Source organism: Nomascus leucogenys, chromosome 13 (genome assembly GCF_006542625.1).
Source record: "Nomascus leucogenys isolate Asia chromosome 13, Asia_NLE_v1, whole genome shotgun sequence".
NCBI lineage: Eukaryota > Metazoa > Chordata > Mammalia > Primates > Hylobatidae > Nomascus > Nomascus leucogenys.
In genome coordinates, this window is record NC_044393.1 from 21,753,601 (window position 1) to 21,781,546 (window position 27,946).

A 27,946-nucleotide genomic window follows, 5' to 3' on the forward strand; every position below is an offset into this window, starting at 1 on the left:
CTAATATATTACTTTCAAAATCTTTTTTTGTTGTCGTTGTATTACCATGAGGTGGAAGATCATTCTAACCATCTATAGTCTCCTGGCACCTCTCCCAGTCTACACAATTTCTCAATGACAGTCATTGTGACACTGTACAATCATTTGCATGTCTTCTTCAGTGTTCTAGATTTCATGCTTTATTTAACCATCTGAAGCTCTTTAAACCAAAACACAAGGTATGGTGCTATTGGAATGGAAGCCAACAGAAGCTGAAAAGCTTTGTCCAAACATGAAAACAGAAATGAGTTTGCTCACTTTAATTGTCATATGCAAGATTTAACTTGTAACTTAAGCTTTTTGTACATCACATTTAGAGCAATATCCTTTACTGTTACTTTTTTTCTCAGCCATTTCTCTTTTTTTTAAATCTTCTGGGTATGTTCTTTTAAAAAACTTTGTTATTGAAATATAACATGCTTCAAATTTTGTGTGAAGATTTTATATGAATGATTCATATATTTGAACCATAACTTGTCATGTTTTTTAACATTTCCAAATTATCTACTTTATAAAATGAAATAATTGTTTGTTTTAAAGAGAGACACTTCTGGTTTTTTTGAAGAAGAAAACACTTGTTCTGAAGAACAAGTCATGTCAACCCAACCTTCTTTCTTTAAGACAGTTTTTGCACTGATTGGAGAAATGCAATAGACAGAGTATCAGTGTCTAAAAGGAATTTGAACTTATTCTCAAGCTCAATGCATAAGCAGTTTAGGGTATTAGTAATTAGTTCAGATTCTGATTAACAGATGAATGTCAACCTGGAAGAAGGAATCTAGTACATGTCATAAGGTTCTACCATTGGCATTATCCAGATTGTTACTTATAAAATGATCTGGATGAAATTAAAGAAAAAAATGATTTCTAAAATTTTTCAGCTTGTGGAGACTGTGATGATGGGCTGTAGTACTTGGATCAGTTAAAGAAGATGGAAATTGCAGTGGTAAATATGACTCTGTACTTGGGTTTCAAAAATATAGCCACACTTGTACATGTAGAAGCAGGCTTCTAACCAATACTTTTACTTTTGGTTAGGGGAGACGGATAAACACTAAGATGTTGGCTATGTTAATAGAAGCCCACTATAAGTAAGGATAATAGTGATAGTCCAGATAATCACATATCAATATAATCATATATCAATAAGAGCATGTATAGACTGCTGTTTTGTGTTCTAGTCACTGCACATTAAGGGGAGATAGTGGAGTTTGTCCTAGAATGAGCAGCTAGGATAGCTCAAAAGACTTGAACTCTTATAATATGAGGAATTGATAAAGAAGAATGTTTATGAGCCCGAGAACCATCTTTCATTATCCAGACCTCTTTTTTACACAAGCAAAAGCAGACTTTCTGTGCATTTTGAGGAAGAGAATCAAGACTATTGGCGATAACTATGAGATTAATTATGGGGAGTCATACTTGGACGTAATAGAAGTGATCATTTCTAGCATTCAGAGGTGTATCTAGATGGAATAGAATCTGCCATAGACATTGTCATTTCTTACCTACTTCTGGATACATGGGAAGATTCCATTTCCCCATCTCACTAAAATTAGGCATGGCCATGTGTCTGGTTCTAGCCAAATAAAACACGCATAGAAGTGAAAGTGTCGCTTCTGATTCAAAGCATTTGACTGATAGTGCTTTACCCTTTAGCACTCTCTCCCCTTGGGTTAAAATGGATGTAGCAGCTATGATCTCTGAGTGGTTACAATGGTCAGAGTGTCTCCCAATCACCCCCATTCTCACCCCTTAGCCCTAGCCACACACCTACATTGGGCAGGTAGTTTGAATGGAAAATAAACCTCTGCTGTTTTTAGCCACCGAAGTTCATGGGTTTTATTATGGCCTCCTAACCTTTCCTATCTTGATTGCCACTAATGCCTTCAAGATGCAATGGTTCTTTGTGAATGAGCTGCAGCAAGACAAGAATTGGATGATTGACAGATTTTTGGTTCAGCAACTCACATACTTGCATTCTTTGCATTTTACTTTCATTGCTACACTGAATTCCGACTATTGTTGGGGGTATAATTTAGTCAACTGGAATTTTCAGCTGGTTCCAGGACCTCCTAGGAGATGAATCCCAGTAAAGTGGGCAGAGATAATTCTCTTCCTAAGCACACTCTTCATTAACTCCACTGTGTGCCCAGCAACATCACGCACTTATGAATCCTTTTTACTTTGGCAACAGCTAACAACAACTAGATAGTTCACCTAGCAAAGATTCTATTGCCACACACATTATTTATGAAGGCTGCGAGGCCCACACAAGAGCTCAGGGGAAAAGTAACTTTTGAACATGAACTTTGCAGTTTGAGTTTGATGCGTTTCATATAGACTGGACTATTGCCAAGTATCTCTTCCATCTGTGCATGTAGATGCATTATTGCTAGTAACATAGTTTCCCAAGGATGCCCTGCTTCCATCTGCTCACTCATGCAGCTGAACAAAGCATACTGCATACCCCAAGTACCCACTAAGTGTTATTGTTAAAGATGATGAGGGCTGGGAGTTATCTGATATGTTTATAAAGTGGTTCTGTCTGGGAATGAGGTTTATGAGATGGTAGGAGCCAGGAAGTGAACTGAATAACATGTGTACCTAGCCTGAGAAAAAAATTAAAAAATGGAATTAAAAGGTGATCCAATGGGGAAAAAAATGGAAAGGGCAAATTTAAAATTATAATTAAAAATACATATGCATGCATATATATGCAAATATGTATGTATATTTGTCTTTATATAACAATTTTATATAACTCACAACTAATTAATTGGCATCTCATTTTTGTTGTTCACAGGAGACCAAAATCAACTGTGTTCGTCTGGCTACAAAAGGTATGTTGGCATCTGCTTGTCTGTCTTCACCTGTTCTTCAGCCTTTAAGTATTCCTTTGTAGCCATACAGAGAAAGTTTAGGCAACAATAACTCAAAACAAGAAAGAATTGTTATTTTCACTGGAGTCATTTGCATCTAGAACATACATTCTAGGGTGTATATTAGTAGCACAGTGCGTAAAACAGAGTAAAAGTTTAAAACATATTTACTGAATGGATGGATGGGTGGATGAATGTATAAAAGGATGGACTGGTACATTGATCAGTGGAGTGATGGATATAAATTTACTCAAATATTCTTTTGATATGTGTTTTTCTTATATTTGGGTCTATGTTTATGTGGGTATTTTTTAAGCATGTCTATTAGACCCATCTACTGAGTTTTGAACTTTGTTCAATTGGTATATGGCTTTCAAAAATGAGGTGATTAGTACTGGGGCCTTTAGACAAACGCTGCATTATTATGTAGTTGGCATTTTCAACACTTATCCCCAAAACTAAGGCAGCATTGTTCAGGCTCATCACTTTTGTTTTCCTAATTATAATTGAATTGCCTGGCTCTTTCAATTGGTACATGTTTCTGTTTATTACTCTTTTTAAAAAAACAAAATCAATGAATGGTTTGCTATCATTTAACCTATTACGGGGTTGAATAGTTAGAAATCAGATTTATCTTTTTGTTACAGAGTTGATATTTTTAACAGCAAACTCTCCCCATACACACACTACAAAATTGGGCGATTCTACTCTGTTCCCTGAATTTACTGACAGCATACATAGTTTCATAGACTGCTTCCAAGGAGATGAAAGTTATAAACATAAGTAGGCATATAACCATAGATTTAAAGTACAGACAAAAGCGACGACCCAAGTATGTATGTGTATGTGTATGTGTATGTGTATGTGTGTAAATATATAGACACATGCACAACGCACAAAACCACACAGAGGAACATACACGCACACACGGGCAGAGTGGGGAGAAAAAGAGAGAAAAAAATCTACAGCTACTTGACAAAATGTGCACCAAGACCCATCACACATGACTTTTATAACTTTGAAGAAAATCAGCCCAATATGTAGGCACAAAAGAGAAGATGCAGGAGGAAGAAGAAAACAGAAGCGCTAGGGCTCCCTGTGATAAGAAGTCACCCTGATTTCACATAAGTCACAGAGGGTGGCATGTCCCTAACTTGTTCCCTCTCAGGAACTCAGGCTCCTGGATGGAAAGAGATAAAATACTCCCTGTGAGGCAAGGAGAATTGATGGCCTGCAAACAAAAGTGACACAAATCACAGGTCTTGGCAGACTTTTCCACTGTAGAAAACAGATAATGCAGAAGGAAGAACACCATCAATTGGGTAGCACTAGGGCTCTAGACAGCAATTGGGACAGCTAGGTGTCTGCAGCCTGCTTAAACAAGCAGCTGGAGAGGGAAGGAAACTCACAGCGAAACCTCCTTCACTGTGGTATGCTTTATGGCTCCTCAGTGGCTTTTGATTTCTAGACCAGGAGAGGTGGATGCAATGGATTTGCGCTCCATGGGGTAGGTGGGATTCTAAGGACACCCTCTGGGATGTAAGCTCTATAAAGGGTAGCTGGCTGGGTCATAATTTCTGAACTGAGAATTGGAAACATGAGACCTGACAAGCAATAGGAACATGGGGACAGTGGGAGAAGCTCTAAAACTGTACTCTCCTGAAAACTTCAGGACTGCAGTCCTCAGAGGCATAGGAGCCCACTCTGCTGGGCTTCTCTAGAGTTGCATTGCTGATGTGCAAGAGAATTGCAGTGACATTTAAAGAACCAGACAGAAGAGTCCTCTACCTCTCCTTAGCATAAGGGCTTCCCCTCTTGCTTGAGCTTTAGGTTACCATCTTTCCTTAAGTGAATGGAGTGTGTATGCAGGTAAAGTGAGCACGTGTGAAAGGATAGGAATGCATGAATGAGTGTGAATGCCCAGCTGTCCAAGTCCAGGCAGGCTTCTGAGAGGTCAGGGTATTGGGGAATCTGAGCATCTGCATCCTGGTTTTCTAATTTGGTGAGATCCAACACTTGAACCCAAAGAAATGCGGCTCCAGTAGCACTTGGGAATGGGGTAGAGAACTAGATAGTGCAGAATGCCAGTCGGACACTGTTCAGTTACCCCTCTCACCACATCAGATAAGAAGGATGCTTGGGAAAGGGAAGCAGATCTGTGTTTGATGAGTGTCTACTTGGTACCTGGTACTATGCTTAGAGTATCTAGGATTGATTAAAGGCAAACCGTATCTGTTATAAATCCGTCCACTGCTTGTGAGGAGTCTGTATCAAGAACCTAAAGCTGGGAATCAGTATTCTGTTTATCCCATCCCTTCCTGACCACCTGGATCAAATTTCCTCTAGGCAGGCTTGCTGAAAACAGTATTCTTTTTAACACAGGAAGATACTGAGAATCCCACAGACTTTGGAAGCATACAAAGTCCCAGAGATGGGTCATCAGTATTTCCCAAGGCTATTCCCTCTCTCTGTCATCACAGCACCTGCTTCATGGGTCTGATAGAGGTCATCCAGATCCTGAAGTTCATATGTCAGACTCGAGGCCAGTACTCTGGTGATGAAGCAACTTGCTGCTGTCTAGTCCCTGACCCTGGAGAGTCCAGCCACTGTCTATGACCAGCTATATGAATCCCACAGAACCAGATGGTTGCCAGTTGTAACAGCCCTAAGCACTCATTCAGGATCATTCTAACTTGACCCCAAGCCTAGTACCCCTTACACAATAATATTAGACACACACCTGGCTCCCGCATGTGTCTCCAACCCTTTCCTTTCTGTAATGTTGCTACTGGTAACTCAGGATCTAATTTAGTACTGCCCAGCTTGGAGGGTTGCAAAGTAATGGACCTGTATTAGTTTCCTGTGGCTGCTGTAACAAAGTCCTACAAATTGGTTGGCTTAAATAACACAAATTTATTTTCTCACAGTTCTGGAGGTCCGAAGTCTGAAATCGAGGTATCTGCAGACTTTGTTCCTTCTGAGTGTTGTGAGGAAGAATCTTTTCTACATGTGTCTCTTAGCTTCTAGTGGTTTGCTGGCAAATCTTTGGCATTTCTTGGCTTTTGGAAGCACCACCCTGATCACTGCCTTACCATCACATAACATTCTCCTTTTCTGCTTGACTGTGTTCAAAATTCCCCTTTTTATGAGGATACTACCACCTAATCCAATAAGGATGTTTGATTAGGGTAGCAAAAGGCAAGGGAATTTCCTTGAATATAAGAGCTAAAAGACATTTTGAGCACCTTGCTTGACACACTCTAGACCTGGGAATCAATCTGATCAGAGCCATAGAGAGAAAACTGCAGCCAGGCATTAAGTGATGGTTTGGATTTAAAACTATTATTCAGACTCTGAAAGGAAGACAATAGAAAGCCACAGAGCAAAAAAGAGCAATTCAAAAATCAGGTTTTGTTCTTATCATTAAAACAGGAAATGTTAGAAAGGGCAAGTGAGCAGGGGGATCAGAACCATTAACAGTGTTTATCCTACCTTTGGAAGATGAGGGATGGGCTCAACATAGGCAGCAGGTTGACGATGTCAGCCACAGGTGCTCAAGGTGATCCTTTAGAAAATGGAGCATGTGGAAGCTTGTGGTAGGGACTTAGACTTCAGAGGTGCTAATGCTCAAGTAGAGAGAAAATAACCCTTCCCATGGGAGGTACATTATCCCATCTGGTAGAAGATGCCCCAGGCTGCAGCTGCTAAAGGTGGTACCCAGGTATCTCAATTCATGTCCTCTGGCTGAGACAGAGCAGGCCAAGGGAAAATTGTTTCTGACCTAGTTGTTCAATTCTAGAACTATATTGGTCAGTCCCCCTTTGAGAAACTGATGCCCAGTCCCATCCAAGTTCTCTTACCCATTGATGTCCTGTCTTTCTAATTCTTCCATGACTCCTTTCCTGTACTCCTCTGTTCATTTTGCTACTTTTTCTTACCCACAGGCCTTGCCCCACCAGTCTTGCCTGCATGATCCCTTCCTCCCTCCAGCCTCCTCTAAGCTTCTATCCTTTTATTCTCTTATTACACTCCAGCACACTGGTCTTCTTTCAGTTCTTCAGGCACATCAAACTCCTCCCAAGCTTGGGGCCTTTGCTCATCTTGCCCTCTCTCTGAAATGCTTTGGCTACTATATGTGTCTCCTTAACAGATAAATATCTTAACAGATAAGTATCTTTAAGATGGCATCTTAAACCTTATGTCCTCAGAAGACCATCCTGACCTCTGTTTTAATGTATATCCCCAGTTTCCCACTCTCACTAAACCCTGTACTTTTCCTTCATGCACTCATCACAACTTGCAAATATATATATATATATATATATATATATATATATATATATATATAGTCTGCTTACATGTTTAATGTCTATCTCCCTGCTAGACTCTAAGTGACGTAAGTGCAAAGACTGTGCTTATTTTGAGCACTGTTGTATTATTCCCAGATCTTAGCATATACTGATACTCAATGAAATGCATTGGATGAACAAATGGATGGATGGATGGATGGATGGATGGATGGATGGATGGATGGACGGATGAGTGGATGACTAACAGGTCATTATTCTTCTATGGCTTCATTTTTTTCAAATGCAACTTACATGTCAGGATTGTTCTCTTAAAAGTTAGGAGTAAAAGTGACAGAGGTAAAGGGTCCACTGTGGGATCTGCAATCCCCACTAACAAGGCCAGCCAGCCTTTGTTTCTGTTCCTGCTGTGACAGAGATCTCTCTACCCACTATGGAGTTGCTTCACACTTTGGACACTTCCATTTGAGAGGGCTTCTATGTTATGAGTCCAAACTGACTCATTATTTTTCTGCCCATCAGTCTTTGAATTCAAATAGATTCTGTCTACTATTTCTCCTTCCAGAAAATGAAATTTGCTTCCTCTGACCTGCTCCTCCTGCCTTGATTAGGGTCAGGAAGGTGCATGCTTGCTTCTTCCCATTGGGTGGAACCATTCTGGCTGCCAGCAGGCAGCAGCACTCCCATCTTGTCTCCAGCACCAGCCGTCAAGGGAACACAGCTGGCTCTGCAGACTCCCGCTGGGTGCGCCCGAGTGGCAGTTAGAAAAATCAGCTTTGATTTGATTTGCAAACTGAGCCGAGTCATTGAGACAAAATAAACCCGGAAACCCATAAAGCCATTTGCAGAGTTGCTTTGCAGAAGACAGCCACAGTTTTAATCTAGTAAACACTCTCTAACGATCCCATTAAAACAACCCCCTTGGAGTGGGTGCTGAAAGCTGAACTCCAGAATAATGAAGCATGGGATGAGGGGCCAGTGTCACCAGTAGTTTTGTTCTGCTTGGTGGCAGCAATGGACTAATGCCATTGTTTCAACAGTGACAGCAAGAGGTTTGGGAACTGGTCTTTTGTAAATATGCCTTTTCATAAGAGCTAAGCCTGAGGTAAAGCATTTCATCTGGCATTTTCATCTCCTCTTTCCATAATGGATTCTCACTCCTGCAGGGACCAGCAGGGAAACTAAATAGCCATTTTTCAGTGAGATGCTCTCATTTTACAGATGCTAAGACTGGGGCCCAGAGGAGGAGTGATGTGTCCATGCCTTGTTTATCCACAGAATCACAGCCACAGGTGGTGTGATAATCCTCTGCTATCAATAGGCAATGCCCACTCCCATTGATACAAGCCTATGTGGAAGATTCTTTTTTATATAGAAAGCTTCCTTGAGAGGTTGTGTGGAATAATTGGAAACTAGAAACACCTGGATTCAAATCCTGTCCCCCAAAATTTAGCTGTTAGACCTTGGACAAGTCAGTTAAAATCTACGACTCTGTCCCTTCACTTTTAAGCCTGAGATTGGTAGTCCTTTCTACCAAGTATTCAAGAACATAATATATAATTTTATATATATATATTTCCTTCTTTCTTTCTTCCTTTCTGAGTCTTTAATGTGGGACTTGGAGACCCAGACCTACTAAGCACAGATCCTCTCTCTCAGTTCTTTAAGGAAAAATCCAAAGCCCAGACTCTAGTCACTGCTTGTACAGTTCTGCAAATCAGCTGTTTGTCAAATGGATACAGGCTAGATCCAAAGCGAAGAAACCAAGAGGGGACAGGAGTGATGTTGGCCTCACTTTTCAGTACTTGACCTTTCCGTTGATAGGTTGTTGTCTCTAGATGAGATCCTGCAGAGCAATAGTATTCTTTTATGGACATGTATAGGATTGTGATCATCCCTTTTCTAGCCTTGACTATGACACTATCCTTTCTTCATCACCTGTCCAGCAATTTCAGGAGGGACCCAGGAGCATAGCATGTCCAAATCTAGCTAAAGCAACCAGGGTAGGGGCCATAATGGGGAATCACTTGTGAGAGGAAAGACTCTAGTGAGATAATCTATTGGAAAGATCTTGATTGTTGTTCAGTCTTGTCAAACTTTCAGAGGTGAAAGCTCAGATGGTGTGGCTGGAGGGTTTGGGCAGGACAATGCTATTCTTCCTTAGCTGAGTCTCATGAGATACATTTTCCAGGATTGGGGTCCTCAGAGTTACATGAGTGTAACAAATTCTTCTTGACTTGTGGTCCCCTTTGCTCTCACCCACTGTCTTCTAGGTCCTAAACTGTCAGTGGAAAAATACAGATTTTCCTAAAGGTTTTGCAAAAAGTTGGAGGAAGAGAACTATATCATAAGTACACATAAAATAGCCTAAAGATGACCTTTAAATATCCCAACCCTTTCTTTAATATTTTTCTTGCTACACAGCTGGCACATCTCTCTAGCCTTCTGTTCCTTTCCCTCTGTGCTACTCTCTAGATGTGGTCAAACTTCCCCCGCCACACATACCCCTTCCATACCCCACTTCCATACCCCACTCAGGAAGACAAAAGCTGGTTTGACAGGGTTCAGAAAAACAAGTGAGGACTAACTCTTGCCATTCAAGCATGTACCACAGGAGTTCCAATCCATTTTTCTCAACTAGAAATAGGAATTCTCTACTCAAGATCTGAGAGACTTGATCCCAAGTCTGTTATTGCAAAGCAGTTGCATCTTCTAAAGGAAAAGGGGGGCCTTTTAAAATTGGGAGTCTGGGAAGGAACACATTTGGGGTAGGCTGGAGACAAGGGTTATAAATAAAGAGAATAAAGCTCTATTGGAGATTTTAAACCCCATTGATGGGATCTCAATGTAATGTTTGAAGGGGGATTAAAAGGGGTTTGCAAAAATTAACCACCTATTGTGTGCCAGTCACAGGGCTTTGTGTGCTGACACAAGGTTTCAATGTGATGATAGAAGTAAAGCCTGGCACTTAGCACGCACTAAATAGTGGTCATCATTATTACTTAATGATGGGCCAAATGGGCTCAAGGGGTTAAATAAGGAGCTCAAGTTTCCTCAGAATTGGAAATCAGATCTGATTCTATCGTGTTAATACCATAGACAGGTGAGATTCATTGACCACTGACAGGATGCTCTGTCTCCTACCTATTTGTTAACCTCTTCCCATGCCTCTTTTCTAGTAATAATTGATAATAGAATATTTAGCATGTGATGGTCTTTGGCCTGTCTCCAGGAGTATTCAAGCTAAGTCCTGAAGCAGAAGGTGAGGTGGCTCAAGAAATCCTCAACTTTCTTCACTTCCACAACATATTGAAGCTAATAAACCAAAAAATTAGTTTGTCTTCAGGGTTGTCTGCTCCAGGGCCATCTGTAGCCCAGCAGCATCTCTCTGCATTCAACACTGATTGCTTTAGAAGGGACAAGAGTCAGAAGGGAAGTCTGAGGCATTCAGCATTCTGAGCTCCTTCTTTGCAGGCTAACACACACACACACACACACACACACACACACACACACACACACACACACTGTACAGGGCCTGGAAACAGTAAAGAGAGAAGGGTAATGAATCCTCAAAACATGATGTGGTCAGGGGACCAGGTGATGCAGGAGAAAGCAAGAGACCTCTACCTCGGCAACTGGATTAGTCAGGCTAGGCTAGGCTTTGCTGCCATAACAAGCTAATACCCAACTCCCAGTAGCTTAATACCACAAAGGCATATTTGTTGCTATGCCATCTGGAATATATGTGGTCTCAGAGAACCCCTGAGGAGGGGAAGAGAAAGCATGGAACTGGTAACTTGGATCTTAAATATGTCACTTGGAAATGACTCATGCCACTTCCACTTACATGGCCTTGATGAGAGCTAGTCACATGACAACAGCCCAACTGCAAGTTGACTGGAACTCTTTCCTATGCCCAAGGAGAGATGGAACAGACACTGGTAAACATGAGACATCACTAGAACCATATATGTAAATAGGACCTTTTACGTTTCTGCCTCCTTTTGTGTTTTGCTGAGATCCATGATCCATCCCACTATATTCTGCCCACCAACTAGAAAAATCTCTCCCCATTCCTGCATTTATCCAGCTGTCACTCTGTTCCTACCCCAGGTAGCTGAGCATTACTGCTAAGCACAGCATGGGTTGCAGACCCAGAGGGTAGAGTGGGGAGGCACCTCCTCTAGGCCCACCAACCCAACTAAGGCTTTAACTCTTTTCCATTTGATCCTCAAAATGACTTCATGAGATAATTATTACCTCCACTTTATAAGTGGAGAAACTAAAATTTAGAAATGTATGTAATTTTCCAAATGACACAGCTAGTGAGTGAAAAATACTGAATCAGACTTTCATGTATTCATTTAATTTTCAGTAAGCATGTATTGAGTACAACTTAGTATTGGTATGTAATCCCACATTCCCTAGTAGTTAAAAACATCATCTTTAGATTTGGATGGTCTTTGATTCCAGGTAGGAAAAGGTACTAAACTATTCTGTGTCTCTGTTTCCCCATCTATAAACCAATGACAATAACACCACTTATGGCTGGGTGCGGTGGCTCACGCCTGTAATTCCAGCACTTTGAGAGGCCAAGGCAGGTGGTTCACCTGAGGATAGGAGTTCGAGACCAGCCTGACCAACATGGAGAAACCCCATCTCTATTAACAATACAAAATTAGCTTAGCATGGTGGCCTGTAATTACATGCCTGTAATCCCAGCTACTCAGGAGGCTGAGGCAGGAGAATTGCTCGAACCTGGGAGGTGGAGGTTGCAGTGAGCTGAGATCATGCCATTGCACTCCAGCCTGGGCAACAAGAGTGAAACTCCATCTCAAAAATAAATAAATAAGTAATACCACTTACTTCACAGGGCTAATGTAAGAATTTCATGAGCAAATGTATCGAAAGTACTTAATATAATACCTGGCTTGTAAGAAACACTCAACAAATAGTAGCTCATGGGAGAGCCAACGAATAAATATAAGTCCAATAAGGGCTGCGGTCAAGGCAAAATCAGGATGTCACTGGTGGGCAAGAAGGGAGACATAAATCAACTTAGGGTAAGCTATTTCAGAATGTGTGATCACTAAGATAAGGTTTGAAAGAAGAGTGACATCATGTTGAACGAAGTTGGAAAGTAAGTCAAGAAAGTCCTCAAGCCAAGGGAGTAGGTATGCAAATCATTGAAGGCAAGACAGCATGCCACTGAATTTAAATGGGACAAGGCAAAGGAATGATGGCTAGCAGGCCAGTGTGACCAGATGAGGTTAGGAGTGATCAGGGGCCACCCAGGACTCTGTGTAGCCCCACTGTGTGAAAATGAATCAGAGAAGGGCTACTCTGTGTAGCCCCACACAGTGAAAATGAATCAGAGAAGGAGGACTAAGGCAGGGAGAAGGCTAAAGAATGGGAGAGCAGTTAAGAGGCTGCTGAAGGGGGCCAAGTGGGTACATGTAAGTCATCTGTTCTCTCAAGCCTTGCATTTCTTTTACTGACATGGGAGGGCGACAGTCTTTGTCTTGCCTACCTCAGAGCATTGGGGTTAAAGAAAAAAAAAACTAAAAAAATAGCTACTTAGAACAGGAGTTAGCAAACTCCTCTGTAAAAGGACAGATAGTAAATATTTTCAGCTTTTGCAGGCCTTATGGTCTCTGTCACAACTACTAAAGTTTGTCATTGTAGCTCCAAAGCAACCATACGTATAAGAATATGTATAAGAATGAGTGCAGCTGTGTTCCAATAAAACTTTGTTTATGGACACTGAAATTTGCATTTTATATAATTTCCATGTGTCACAAAATATTACTCCTCTTTCATTTTTCCCCCACCATTAGAAAAATGTAAAAAGCATTTATAGCTCATGGCTGCACAGAAAACAGGGAGTGGGGGACCAGATTTGGCCCACAAGTCATAGTTTGCTGACCCCGACTTAGATTGTGCTTTTAAAATAGCAAAACTTTTCATATTTTTAAGGGAGAAGTATTATGATTACTATGTACTGGTGGTTAAATTTTATAGTATTTCATGGCTGTTGATCAAGTTTGCCATCTGTGTTATTTTTGAAATTATGTATTTTTTGTTTATCAGTTGGTTTGGAATACTCTATCTTCTCAATTTTGCATAAGGACTTCCTGCAGTTTTGTTGATGGACGACTGGAGAAAGCTGCAGTCTCTGGACAAGCCTAAAACACCTTTCAACCTTTTGTATGATTTTCTTTAGAGAGGTGAGGGGTAGATTTGAAAGGACAGGAACATTAAAGCCAGATAAACCAGGGTTTGAATACAACCTCTATCAGTTTGTGACCTTGAACAAGTTTTACAAATTCTATGATTCAACATTTCTTCATTCATTCTTCATGTATTCAACAAATATTCACTGAGTACCTACTATGTGTCAGGCACAATGCAAGGCCACATGAATACACTAGTAAATGGGACACTGTGTCTGCTTTCAAGGAGACTACAGATTTAAGAGAAGGCATCCACTTCTAATACAGTGATATTATTGCAATAAGAAGGGAAGATTAGGGTGTTATGGGAAGACAAGAAGGGGCATCTGTCCCAGATTCACTGACATGCTAAAGACTCCCTAGAGGTAACAGGTTATAAACTGACACCTGATGGATGAGCAGTTGTCAGCCAGGTGAAGGAGCAGGAGGGAGTATATCCCATGCAAAGTGACTCACCTGAGGAAGGCTTACATATAAGCAGGTGGGGGGCTGTTGATAATGGAAAGCTGTTTATCATGCTTCGGACAGGGTGGGCAGTGGTAGTGGAGAGAGACAAGACCAGAGGGATGAGCAGGAGATTCATCATGGAGGGCCTGTGAGCTGGGTGAGGTGGTTTGAAGTTTACCTTGGGGACAACGAGGCAGCACTGATGCATTTCAACTGAAGGATGGAGAGTAAGACTGAAGGGGAACAAGACTGGAGGCAGAGAGACCAGATGGGAGGCTGCTTAAATAATCCATATGAAACACAAGGGTGGCTTGAACAAAGTGAGAATGAAATTAAAGAGAAGGAAGCAGCTTCAAGAGCTTTTCTGGGGTAGAATTAATAAAGCATGGTGATTGATTATAAGAGGGACATCAGAAAAAAGGAGGGCTCCTGTGTGTCTAGACTGAGAAGCTACATGGATGATGGCACCATTTATGCAGAAAGGGAAGTCTAACGGAGAAGTAGTTTCGGTGGAAAAATGACAGATTTATTTATAACCATACTGACCTTTCTGGGTTATTCTAAGTCTTAGAAACATTATATGTAAAGGCACCCAGAAAAGTACCTGGCATGTCGTGGGTGCTTGATAAGTGGTGCCTCTTATTCTTGTTTCATTTTTTTTTAATCTATTTCAGGCCCTGTTTTGTTAAATCATGATGTTCTTTTGCTATTTAGTGTGAGCTCTTCAGAGCCACAAGAATTGCAGTTTTGTTCACCGTGCTGCACGTTTTCATGTGTGTTTCTTTCTCTCCTTCTCTTCTGCATGCTGCCTGGGGACTGGCTTCCTTGTGGTCAGCACCAATGGGCAGCGCCCAGGTGACCCCGGGGACTCCACTCTGCCTCCTTACCACAGGTGATCACCAGAGCACTGGGCGGGTGGGAGGGGAGAGTTGCCCACGCTCAGTGGGTCCTCCAGGCCAGGTGCACCAGAGAGGAACCAGCAGTCCCTCCACCCCACCCACCTACCCACTCCTCCACCCATTCACCCATCAACCCACACATTCATTCATCCACCCATCCATCCATCCCTCTATGCATACACTCATCTATCCACTCACCTATTCATTCCTTCTACTAATTCTTACTAAGTACCTACTGGGTGCCAGGCACTGTTCTAGGCACTGAGATGTACAATGATGAGCAAAAGAAGATATGTTCCAGTGCCTTTCCAGGAGAAGAAACAGCCACTGGTCTAAAAACTACACAAATAAATTTGCCACTTCGAGTGGTGTTACAAAGGAAAGGTACATGGTATTCAAAATAAACAAACCCATGTGCAGCCAAGGGAGTGCTTCACAGGGGAAGCGACAGCTGAGCTGTGATCTAAGTTTGGGAAAAAAGTTGACATAACAATATTGTGCTTAGGAAATGAGAAGCTCTCACTATGATCAGGTCTACCATTTGTCCTGACAATTTACCCATACCATGATCAGCCTGACTTTTCCTATCTGTTAAATAGGAATAATCCCACCTACCCCTTATGGGGCACCATTTACATTGTAGACTGTACACATGCAGAGGCCTCTGAGACTAAACAAGATAATAAATGTCGAAGGAGCTGCCATGGGTATGCCCAGTCCAGAGTCTATATTTGTTTGAAGTAAATACCAGCCCCTTCCCTCAAGTATACCATAGGTGGAGCTCATTTCACATAAATATGTGCCATTCTTCAAAGGACGCAGAGCCCACTCATGTCACAGGTTGACGTCCATCGTGGGGCTCAAAAGACAATCTGCTGACCCAGAGACCTCTTTATTGCAGGGTCCGTTTTTAGTCAATGGAAAGTTTCTTGGAGATTTCAAACCTTTAACTGTCACCTCTCTCAAAGTCCTTGCCCAGACAATGGCCTCCGGTCTACTAATCCCTGAACGGTCAGTTTATCATGGTGGAGAAGGAGGTGCAGCAGGCAGTGATGACATGAGTCTGGGCATCCAGTACCTTCACAGTTCACTCCTGTCCACCCCCTTTCCCAAACTCAGGGACATCACTGCTATTGAATGTCTTAGGTTGAGTTCCCTGGACACTGAGACTGAGATGGAGATTCTTGTGCAAATTGTTCATTGCAGAGTGTTCTCAGAAGAAAGGGAGGAAGATGAGCTATGGCAGAGAACAAAGCTAAGGGACAACGTGGAGACCTGCATCTGCCTGAGCCCCGGGTAAAGGGGAGGTCTGGAGTAGGAAATGTACTAAAGAGTTGGTCCCACCTTGAGGCAAGGGGACCAATATTTGTACCATGGTGTTGGTCAGCTATTGGCTGTGGGCTGCCATGGGAATGCATGACCTCCTGGGGAAGTGGTTCCCTTTTGCCTAATGGTACTTCTCTAGGAAGGGAGGTATTTGTGAGCCATTTGCTGCCAGCACCCACAGCAGCTGGAGAGTAGTCACACCCGCCCAGTAAAGGAGATTGGGGCTGAGCCTAAACAGCATCCAGTATGGGCAAGTTTTGTCTCTGCCTTTGTACTGCCATGGACACCTGTACTCCAGTGTGTCACTGCCAACACCACAGGAATTTCATCTCAGCCACTCCCTGTTAGATTACCTTAAGCAAGTTGCATAGCCTTATTTCACGTGCAAAACTAACTATCATGTGTGCTTCATGCAGTCATATTAAAAATTCCATTAGAAAACGCTAGGAATGTTGTGTGCAGTCACAGCACATAGTAGGCCTTTACTGAAATCAGTCCCCAGACCTACCTTATCAGAGGCCCTTCCCAAAGGGAGGTGGGAGTTGCAGATTGACAGTGGGAGAAAAGTGACTCTTGTCACTGTGCACACCACCAATTTACAGAGAAACAATGCTTCTCCAGAGTGTGTGCGAGCTGCTCTGTTTCTGCTGGGCCATTGTTCTCTAGGCTCTATTCAAGTCGAGCAATCAGATAATATTTTCTTTAAACAGAGCCAATCCCACATCAGGTGCTTTTGTTCTTACCTCTTATCTTCTAAGGCGTCTGAATGTTCCTCCTCTGACAGGTTTATTTCATTGTGATCCATTTATTTCCAGATGTTTCTCAACCTCATCTGATGGGTGAGGTGTCTGTGAGTGCCATCCCTTTCAAAGGGTGTTTTTGTTAATGTTCGTCCCCTGGTAGCAATAATGGCTGATGTAAATAATAACTTCCTGGGTCTGAGTGATGGGGATATTAGACTTTAAGCACAGGAGCCTCTTTTCATATCAGCACCAACTCAGAGAGCTGCGGGACCACATTATGTAGCAGGGACAGGCCGGTGTTCGGAGTGAGTGGAGGCTGAGTTCAGCTCTCAGCAATGCCACCCTTCTGGGCTGGTGATCCTGGATAAGTTATTTTTCTTTTCCAGACTTCATTATTTTTATTTGGAGAAATTGAAATATTAATAACCACAGTCATAGTTAATCATGAGAACTAAGTGCAATAAAAGCTTTAACTTATTTGCCCATCTAGGTCCAATTAGTTCTTTAGGTCTTCCTGATTTATTGGCTAATCCTTCAAGGAATTCATTGTCTATGGCAAGATTGCTCAACCCCAGCACCATTGATGTCTGGGGCCAGATAGTTCTTTGTTGGGGTCCAGTGGCGGGGGTGTGTCCTGTGCACTGTAGGATGCTTAGCAGCATCCCTGCCTTTCCCCACTAGATGCCAGCAGCATGTCAACCCCAACTGTAACAACCAAATACATCTCCAGACATTCCCAAATGTGCCATGGAGACAAAAATCATCCTCTGTTGTAAACCTCCAGAGCCATACTGTTTAATAGAAATAGAATTTGGATATTGTATTTAATTTTAAATTTCTTAGAGTCACATGAGAAAAGTAAAAAGAAACAGGTGAAGTTAATTTTAATAATATAATGTATCTAACTCAATACAGATGCTCCTCAACTTATGATGGGGTTATGTCCCAATAAATATATCATAAGTTGAAAATGTTGTAAGTTGAAAATGATTTAATACAATTAACCTACGGAACATCATAGCTTAACCTAGCCTACTTTAAATGTGCCATGCTCAAAACACTTACATTAGCCTAAAGTTGGGCAAAATCATCTAACACAAAGCTTATTTTATATTAAAGTGTTGAGTATCTCATGTAATTTATGGAATACTGTACTGAAAGTGAAAAGCAGAATGTTTGCACTGGTACAGTCTCTACTGAATAGGTATCACTTTCTCAGCAGCATTGTAAAGTCAAAGAATCTTAAGCCCACCTATCTTAAGTTCACAATCATCTGGTATATCCAAAATATTATTGTTATTATAATATGCAATAAAATTAAAAGAACAGATGAAAGATATTTTACATTCTTTTTTTGTACTAAGTCTTTAACATTTGGTGTGTATTTTACACATAGAACACTTCAATAAAATAAATTTTAAAAGTCAGTTCCTCAGTTACACCAGCCACTTTTCAAGTGCTCTAAGTATGTGGCTTTGTGACTACCATTGTGGGCAGTGCAGATCTAGAGGTAACACATCTAGGGTCATCTTTGTCCCTAGTTGGTGAATAGAAATGTATGTGTAGAGAAGAGGCTGAGTAAATATTCAGTTCTTTTATTCCTTGTTGCTCTCTAGGGCTAGGGGACATTTGGCAAAATCTGGAGATGTATTTGGTTGTCACAGCTGGGTGCGAGGGGCTATAGTCACCTAGTGGGTAGAGATCAGGGATGTTTATATTGAGAGAAATAAGGTAAAATCCTCTTCTGGCCAGGATTGGGCATTTTTCTGCAGTGAGTTGACTGGAGGCTGCAGTAGAGAAGTGATCAGTTAATTAACATTAAGAGGACTCAGTCTTCCCCAGGCCCACCAGTGCAGAAGGAAGGCCTCTTTTCATATCCCTCCTGCAGTTCAGCCAGGCCTCAAGGGGGTGGCCTGGACCTCTGAGCCCAAGAGGAGACTGACAGTGTCCAGTCTGGAGGCCAGAGTAGCTGTACTAAAGGTCATCCCCAGGGGTAGATCTGACTTCATTGTCTTGGCCATGCCCCGTGCCCATTGTCAATTTTCTACAGAGAAAAGGGCTGTGGGACAAGCCCTCATCTGGAGCCCAAACTCCATTCCTTAAAACTGGGGACCTTGAGCCAATCACTCAGCCTTTCACCTTTCTGAGCCTCACCTTCTTCATTTATGAAATAGTACAGTTGAGTCCCTGTACAGCCAGGCCCAATCATGGTGAGGGTCAACATAAGAAATGGATGCACTCTTAACCCAGCTCCAGGTTTGAGAAGATATTCGATACAACTTCCCTAATTATTCCTTTATTTCCTGGGCACCTCATGTTAAAACTCTCTCTTATTATTTCCCTGGAAATTCTTTAAATCAGGGCCTTGGCACAGTGACAGTATTCAGATCATCATATACTCTCTTCAAGTTCTTAGCAACTATCCTTAAAACAACTTTCCCAGGGGAAGCTCTACTTGGACCCAGGTAGAAGGAGTTTGAGCCTTTGGGAGAAAGCTATGTGGGCCAAGAGAAGATGATGAAGCAAGGCAGCAGTCTCCCTAGGGTCCTGCCCTGGGCCCTGTGAGCTTGGACACCCTGAGGCCTCAGTGACCCTCCAAGGGAGCATGTGCCCAGTGAAAGAGGTTGACAGATGGTATGAGAACAGGAACCAGAGGCAGGAGAACTGGGTGAAGCTCCAACCTTAACAGCCACCATGAGGGGAAAATGCTTGGTGGAGAGAGGTGGAAGACAGGCAGCAGAGGCAGGGGCACAGCCTGCCAGGAGAGAGGGGGCAGCTCTGGGGGACAAAGCACTGGGAATGTCCAATAAGATGATGAAAAGAAAAATATAACAGCAAGTATGTTACATACTTCCTACATGCCATGGAATGTGCTGAGTTTCACATCATTAACTCATTTAAACTTCCTAGCAACTCTGCCAAACAGAGTACTGTTAGTAGTCACAGTTCACAGATGAGGAAACTGAGGGTCAGATAATTAAAAATCACTCAACTCTGAAATGATGAAACTAGGATTCAAACCCAGGTCTTTCAAGAAGTCTGTAATCGTACTCACCATGTTCTGTGCCCATGGACATTAGAGAGCACCTATTCTGAGCCAGCAATGGGAAATACCACGGCCGGAAGGTTCAGGACAGTCTCAGAAGCCACATAATTTACTACCTGAGAGGCTTTGAGCCCCAAAGTTTCCCCATTTTCTTATCTGCAAAATGGAAATACTAATAATGACCAGTCACTGAGAGGAATCATGAGATAAGAAACTTCATTATCTTAGACTTGTGCTGTCATTATTATGATCCTAAACCCATCTTACAGATGAGGAAATTGAGGTCCAGAGAGTGAGCAGCAGGCAAGCTGACCACTGGTAAGATTCAGGCAGACTGAATCTGGGCCAGACTGTGACTGGTGACTGGGCCAGAACTATGGTTCCTGAGAAACGTGAGTGATGGAGGAAATAGGTAAGAGCCCATCAGGGCCTCAGGCCTGGGGCACCTAAAGTGCCGAATAGAAGTCATGAATCAGGGCTCATCAAAGCTTTAGGATATAAGGTGGATGACTGGCCACAGCAGCACGGCAACCCCAGCTCCTGCAATGACCCAAGGCAAGAGCAAGACTGAGATCTGAGATGGGTGAAAGGATATGGATGTCCCTGAGCCTTTGACCTGGGTATCCTCTAGTTCCCCTTGACCAGTGCTTTGGTTGGTTCTGGAGTGCACAAAGGCCAGGGCTGTGCCAGAAGACTAGGGGAAGAGCTACAGCTGGAAGCCATGAGGGCAAGTGACATCCAGGAGCCAGGCTGATCATTGCAGAGGACCCTCCTCAGCTCTTCTAGGCAACTGCTCATATGGCTGTAAGGCTGACACTACAGAATGGGGGAGGAGACAAGCCCTGGATCAAGTGCATTGGGATACTGTCCTTATCAACAGTCTTAGAACAGTTGCTCAAAGCTTGACAGACACAAGGCTATTGGTACATCGTTCCAGCTGCCGTTTTCTGTTGCCAGTCTCCCCACTGAATCAAAAGACTTAATGCAGAAGAGGGTTGTCACATCCCTGTAGGGTGTTCTGTAGGAGGTGATTGTAAATGTTTGTGCTTCTTCAAAACAAATGTCTAATCAGGGAGTATATATGACTGAGGCTCTCACTGCACCTTTTTCTCTCCTGGGATATTCTCCTTAAAGCAAGGAGAAATCAGTCTCCAGTCTTCCATTCAAACTGCCATTAAACTCAGATTCAGAAGCCAGGCATCATCCTTGCCTTCTCTTTTTCCTCATCTTCAGTATCCAATTTATCACTAAATCTGGCCGCTACTGCCTCTGAAATCTCTGCTGAATCTCTGTCTCCTTCTTCCTCACTGCTACAACTCGTGTCTGGGACTCATAAGGTTAGTGTCACAGATTCCAAATTGGGTCCCCATGTCTTTACATCAATCCCCTTCCAATATTTACTCCCCACTGAAGCCAGAGTGATCATCTAAAAATAAGAGTATGATTCAGGCCAGGTATGGTGGCTCACACCCATAATCCCAGCATTTTGGGAGGCTGAGGTCAGTTAACTGTTTGAGCCCAGGAGTTTGAGATCAGCATAGGCAACATAGTGAGACCATGTCTCCACAAAAGTAAAGTTTTAATAAAAAAAAAGTCCAGGCACAGTGGCTCATGTCTATAATCCCAGCATTTTGGGAGGCCACGGTGGGCGGATCATGAGGTCAGGAGTTCCAGACCAGCCTGACCAACATGGTGAAACCCCATCTCTACTAAAAATACAAAAATTAGCCAGGTGTGGTGGCACGCACCTGTAATTCCATGTACTCAGGAGGCTGAGGCAAGAGAATCACTTGAACCCGGGAGGTGGAGGTTGCAGTGAGCCGAGATCACGCCACTGCACACCACCCTGGGTGACAGAGCAAGACTCCGTCTCAAAAAAAAAAAAAATTGCCGGGCATGGCAGCGCATGCCTGTGGCCCTAACCGAGGTGGGAAGATCACTTGAGCCCAGGAGGTTGAGGCTGAAGTGAGCCATATTCCTGCCACTGCACTCCAGCCTGGGTGACAAAGCAAGACCCAGTCTCGAAAAAAAAAAAAAAAAAAGAAACTCTAATCCTGATTAAAATGCTCCCAGGGCTCCCTTTGTGCTTTGGGATAACTAGCCTGAATCAAAGGCCATTTACCACCTAGTCCCTATCCCTTTTTTATCTCTCCAATTTTATTTCCTTCTCAGCATCCTGTACCCCATTCAAACTGATCATGTGGGTGGTACTTGCCTTCTCACACTCTCCTCTCTTTGCTGAGATGTTCTCCCTCCATGGTTTGCCTTACTCATCCTTTAGGATCAAGTTCAGACAGTTTGATCTCTGCAAAACCTTTACTGGCCCCCATTATCTCCAGATTGCATGCAGAGACAGTCAACTGGCTGGGCCAGTTGGCACAAAGAACTGCAATGCCCTCCCCCAGCACTAAGCAAAGTTTTCTATTGAACATGGCATACGTTCAAGGTATAAGCATGTTTTGTTGGAGCTGTTTGGTTTCTATCAACTCTTTCCCTGTGCCTAGCACACATTGTAGTGCTCATTCATTTGGCCCCATGCATGAATGATTTAATAAATGAGCAGATGGCTGACACTGATGGAGCATGTTCCAGGCATGGTATACTCACCCCCATCCCCACTTCTGTCTCCAGCCTGTGATGGTTCAAGCACCTCACTCTACTTACCTTCTACCATTTTGTTAGGCTAATTGTGAGTCACTAGTTTTCAATCCAGTATTTGAACTCCATGCAGAGTCACCTGCCAAGCTTCCTGGAGATAGAGTCTTCGGAGCCCTTGTCTGGAGCTCCCCCAAATCTGCTGGGGCTGGTCTTGCTGAGCCCGGTGTCTCACCTGGGATCGCATGGTGTCGGCCCAGGAGAGGTTGGGCTGGGGACAGGAGTCTTGGGCAGTCATAGGGAAGACCCTGTCTTAGGACTCTGTGCCGGTGTGGCAAGTGACATCTGCTACAACCACACTGGCCACTTCTTCTACCCTCCTTACCTGCCACTAAGAGCAGAGCTGCTTTTCCATCCATCCTTTGGGGAGGGGAACAGATCAGCTTTTAATACAGAACACAGTGATTCAGTGTTTCTGCTTTCAAAAGCCAAGGGGCAAAGGCTAGAAGAAAGAAAACATGTTCATGGTGGATTTGGCTGGAATCTCAACAATCAATTCCGTGCTTGCTGCTGCTCATTTTATTACCGTTGCACGGGTTAGTTGCACTAATCTGAAATTCTGTGCTGCATGTTTACTGGCTCCTCTGTCTGATCCTGCTCACGCTTCCACTAATCCTTCCTATAGATTGCCTGCTTCCTCCCATGCCCCTTCTCTCCTTTCCAGGCACTCTGATGCTAGCTGCAAGCTGCATGTTGCAGATGCGTAATCTGGACAAAGCTGCCCCAGATGGGCAGATCTTTGCTTCTCCTCCCCTTTCTTGCCCCTCTAAGTCAGGTAATACAGTCACCCCTTAGGGGATCAATTTGGCCAGAGTTGCTTGGAAAGAATTGAATTATGTTTCTGAGTATGAGCCTAGGGGAGCCTCGGCCTCTGGTGCACCCTGCTATGCAGTTCAGACAAAGGAAGCCGAGACATATTGTCCTTCCAGAAGCCTCGTGTTCTGCTCAGTCCACAACCAAGCAGGAGCTCCCATTCCTCTTCCCACATGCTGCCCGTCCATTTGGCTGTGAACCCTGTTAGAGTTTGCATTTCACTGAGTGAAATGCTAAGCTCCCGCTCCTGCTTGTAGCCCATCCCCAGGCTATGTGGGTCATGACTCAGCTTCACATGGTCTTAGAAGTTGAACTGTGTTCCCCAAAAAGATATGTTGGAGTAATAACCCCAGTACCTGTGAGTGGAACCTTATTTAAAAACAGTATCTTTGCAAATGTAGTTAGTTTAGATAAAGTCAGAAGGGTGGACCCTAATCCAATATGCCCGGTGTCCTTACAAGAAGAGAAAAACATCATGTAAAGACAGACTCATAGGGAGAAAGTCATTGACAACAGGGGCAGAGGTTGGAGTGATGCATCTATAAACCAAGGAATGCCAAGCATTGCCAACCACTAGCAGAAGCTAGGAAGAGGCAAAGAAGAGTTATACCACAGTCTCAAAAGGAGCATAGCCATGCTGTCACCTTGATTTGGGACTGCTGGATTCCAGAATTGTGAGGGAATAAATTGCTGTGGTGAAACCACTTGGGTTGTGGTTAATTGTAATAACAGCCCTGGGAAATGAATGCACTGAGAAATACAGTTATCCTGAGCACTGGCCAGTGGGCAGTGGTTGAGCTTCAAGAGCTGTGCCTTTAAAGTGGACAGACCTCAAGAAAACCTTGGCCAAGAGCTGCCATCCAGAGAATCCCTTTGGCTCACCCCATCTCCCCTATGAGGTCCCCTTGTTGACTGTATTCTACATTTGGCCCAGACAGGTCTCCACTCTGTGGCTCTGACCCTTCCTTTCTCACTTTGGTTTCTGCTTCTCCCTTTGAATAGTCTCAGCATCGGCTGCTGGTCATGCCCTGGCCTGGGCTTTGCTTCACAAGCCAGGCTGTGGTAACCTGTTCTCAGTGTCCCAGAATTACATGACCTGCAGACTGTCCCTGATTGGCTTTTGTACTTGGCTCTAAACTGACTGCTCCTGAGAAGCCTCTCCTTGTCCCATTGCTGCCCTGGGACTGCTCTGAGCTTCACAGGAAGAATTACAGTCAGTTCAGTGTGACCACAGCTCTCTCATACCGGCTGCCTGAAGAGCTCTAAAGAGACTATCACTTTGCCGCAGGGCATCCTAAAGAGTATGTGTTCTTCTTCTTACATCTGCTCTTCAGACTAAACCCTTAATCCCCAGTGCAGGCCGTGGGTGCTCCTGTCTGCAGCAGCTAAGCGGCTTTGAGCCTCCTGAGCTCCAGGCTCAAAGCACAGATTCTACAAGCAAGGAGCCAGTACTGTCAGTGCTGAGATGACTCAGCCTCTTCATCCTCATCAGCAGGGCAGTCTGGACCACAGGGAGTCAAGGTGGGGAGGGAAAAGAGAAGGCCACTGAGTGGTCACAGGAATGCCCTGATGTGTCCTACACCATGGATGACATACGGAAATCAAGTTTGTAGTCTAGTTTTGTCTAAGCAGAGTTGGGCATGCCCTTTCCTGTACACACTTCTGTGTTGGTGCCCATCACTCAGCTCTGATTTTTAGTTTGCACTTTCCTCTCCCCCTAAGTAGCGAGTTTCAAGACAGTAGTGTTGTCTAATTACCTTCCATGCTCAGCACCTTGCTATAGCCACTGTCATCATTATAATCCTAGCACCACTCAGGTTAGGCAATGTCCAGGACTATTCCCATGAAGCCAAGGGTTGAACTGGTGCTAATGAGACCAAGGTAATGGATATAGTCCATGTGGAGGTCACTGGGCTTTGTCTAGTTATTTTCACGGCCATGGGCTAAATTTTATTTCTGAATAAAGTCTAAGCCACACTTGTGGGCAAGTTTGACCCTCACTATGGATGCAGACTGACTGCCATAACACTCCTAAACCCAAGCCATACGTTGACTCCTGATCTCTGCTTTAGCTTTGACCCCTACCTCAGCCACATCCTGGTCATTAACCTTGACTGCAGTCTGACACCTAACCCAGTCTACAAAGTATGCCCGATACTTGGTTTCTTAGACAACCTTATACCTGACTCTAGTCATAGCTTAAGGTCTTAGTCTTAGCACAGACTGAATCCTCTCTCTACCCCAGCTGGGTCTTGGCAGCCCTCATAGGTTAGGCCTCCTCGGCACAACAGAAAGTAGTTGAGGTCATTGGGAGGTATAAATGGATTTCCAGCTCACCAACGGTGAAACCTTTAAAAGGGTATGCCATAGAAGGGGTGTGTCAATAATGACTGTGTCTAGCATCAGTTGGGCATGACTGCTCATAAATAAATCTGTTTTCCTCTATTTCCATGGATAAAAAAGACACTTGCTTAATAGAATAAAGGAGTTTTCTTGCATCCAGAAGAGGTTCTCTATCAGAGTCTTATTTAGCCATCTTTCCTGGTGTGTGTAACATGACTGAACTAGAATTTGACCTACACAGAGCATTTATAGTGTAAAACAAGATCTATCTGGAAACATAGATTCAGGAGACCAAGCAAAATCAGCACTTGAGGAACAATTTATTTGAGTGGCTTGAGTGCTTTCAAACAATCAATTAAAGCTATTCCTGTCTCACAGGGTGCTAACCTCCATTTGAGGCTGAAAACAAGGGCAACTTCTGTCAGCAATATTTAGCAGTTTTAGTTGTATGGGCTGTGATGAAGTCAATTCTAACCTCTTGGAACTGACTGGGTAATACTGAGGAGTCTGGGATATTAGAAATGTGTATCTTCTTTGCACTTAACGGTACTTATTAAATAGTTTTTCACAGCAAGGGTAGAGCTATCTTTGAAAACCCTGCATCTCTGTGTTTTCCAGCTACTTAACATTGACTCTGAGTTAAATCGTGACTAAAAGCAATTACTGTCATATGATGAATTGAGGCAATTTATTTATTACTTGAGAAACATCCTAGGTGATGTCACTTAGAAGAATGATGAAATAATCCTTCTCAAGTGCTCTATTATCAACCAGATCTGGTGAAGGAGGCATTGCTTTGAGGCATGGGGAGGTAGGCAGCAATTTAAAAAAAATTAGTCACAGCAAGATCAAAGAAAGAATATTGGAGACAAAGCAGAAAAAATCACCTAAATTTGAACAAGACTTGTCTCCCTATGGAATTATATGGGATGGTTTGGTTGCTAAATATCAAGAAAGGTATTATATAGAAAGCCCAGCGATTATAATACAACTAACTGCAACATATGAAAGGCGTGGACGTAGTGGTTGATATACAAGAAAAGTGAAAAGGATGAGGGAACTTAAGTTAAAAAGGTGAAGTTTAAATATCATTTGAGCAAAGTCTGTATAATTTGGCTCAGGTAACAAGATTCACATGACATGTTCATCAATCCCCTAGATATTAGAATAGGATACGTGGGTGCGAGGGCATGAGAGGAGATAATCTTCAAGAAAGATGCATGAAATAGAACTGCATGATAGAGTGGGTGGCAAACCCTGCAGAGACAGGCATCAATACAAAGAGATTTTAATCTGGCTGGTCAATGGAAGATTCTAGATCTAAATACGGGTCTGCTTCTTTCTTCCAGATATCTGAGAAAAGACAACAACATTTCTCTGCTGAACAGTCTCTCCTCCTATTTATTAGAGAGATGACAGAGTAGTACAATAGGTTAAAGAGAATAAACTCTGTGCTAGACTGCCAGGGCCTATGTCCCAGCTCTCCTGCTTGCTACCATTACTTAGTCTCTCAGAGGCTGTTCCCACATCTCAGAAATAGGTATAATGATGGAACCTGCTTCATAGGTATATTAGTTCATTCCCACATTGCTATAAATACCCAAGACTGGGTAATTTATAAACAAAAGAGGCTTCATTGGCTCATGGTTCTGTAGGCTGTAGAGGATGCATAGCAGCTTCTGCTTCTGGGGAGGCCTCAGGAAGCTTCCAATCATGGCAGAAGGCAAAGGGGCAGCAGGCATCTTACATGGCAGGATCAGGAGCAAGAGAGAGTAGTGGGGGGCAGGGGGGTGGAGGTGCTACACACTTTTAAATGGCCAGATCTCATGAGAACTCACTCACTGTCGTGAGGACAGTACCAAAGGGGATGGTGCTAAACCGTTCATGAGGGATCCAACCACCTCCTACCATGCCCCACCTCCAACACTGGAGGTTACAATTTGACATGAGGTTTGGGTGCAGACACAGATCCAAACCATATTAATAGGGCTGTGAAGATTAAAAGAGAGAATATATGTGAAGGGCTTAAAACAGCAGCCTGGATTGTAATAAAAGCCCTAAATATGTTACCTCTTTATTGTTCATTGTTAGTACTTCACATGTGGTCAAATATCTTGACCCTTCTGTTTCTATCTTCTGGAAGAACTCAGTTTCACACCTGGCTGTCCTGAAAGTCAGCCACAATTTCTCCATGTTGGCCTTGACTTGGC

The 27,946-nt window shown here is 43.1% G+C and overlaps 1 protein-coding gene across 4 annotated transcripts in view; it reads left to right on the forward strand.

Annotated features, from left to right (window-relative positions):
- The window catches only part of PTPRT (protein tyrosine phosphatase receptor type T), a 1,129,549-nt gene that overhangs the window by 923,155 nt on the left and 178,448 nt on the right, over positions 1 to 27,946 (forward strand). For 2 of the 4 annotated variants that reach the window (XM_030825446.1, XM_030825445.1), the window contains exons 13-14: positions 2,846 to 2,882; positions 14,747 to 14,803. In XM_030825446.1, coding sequence (XP_030681306.1) covers positions 2,846 to 2,882; positions 14,747 to 14,803 — 94 coding nt within the window. The remainder of the gene's footprint in view (positions 1 to 2,845; positions 2,883 to 14,746; positions 14,804 to 27,946) is intronic. The other 2 variants (XM_030825447.1, XM_030825448.1) reach the window with 1 other exon arrangement.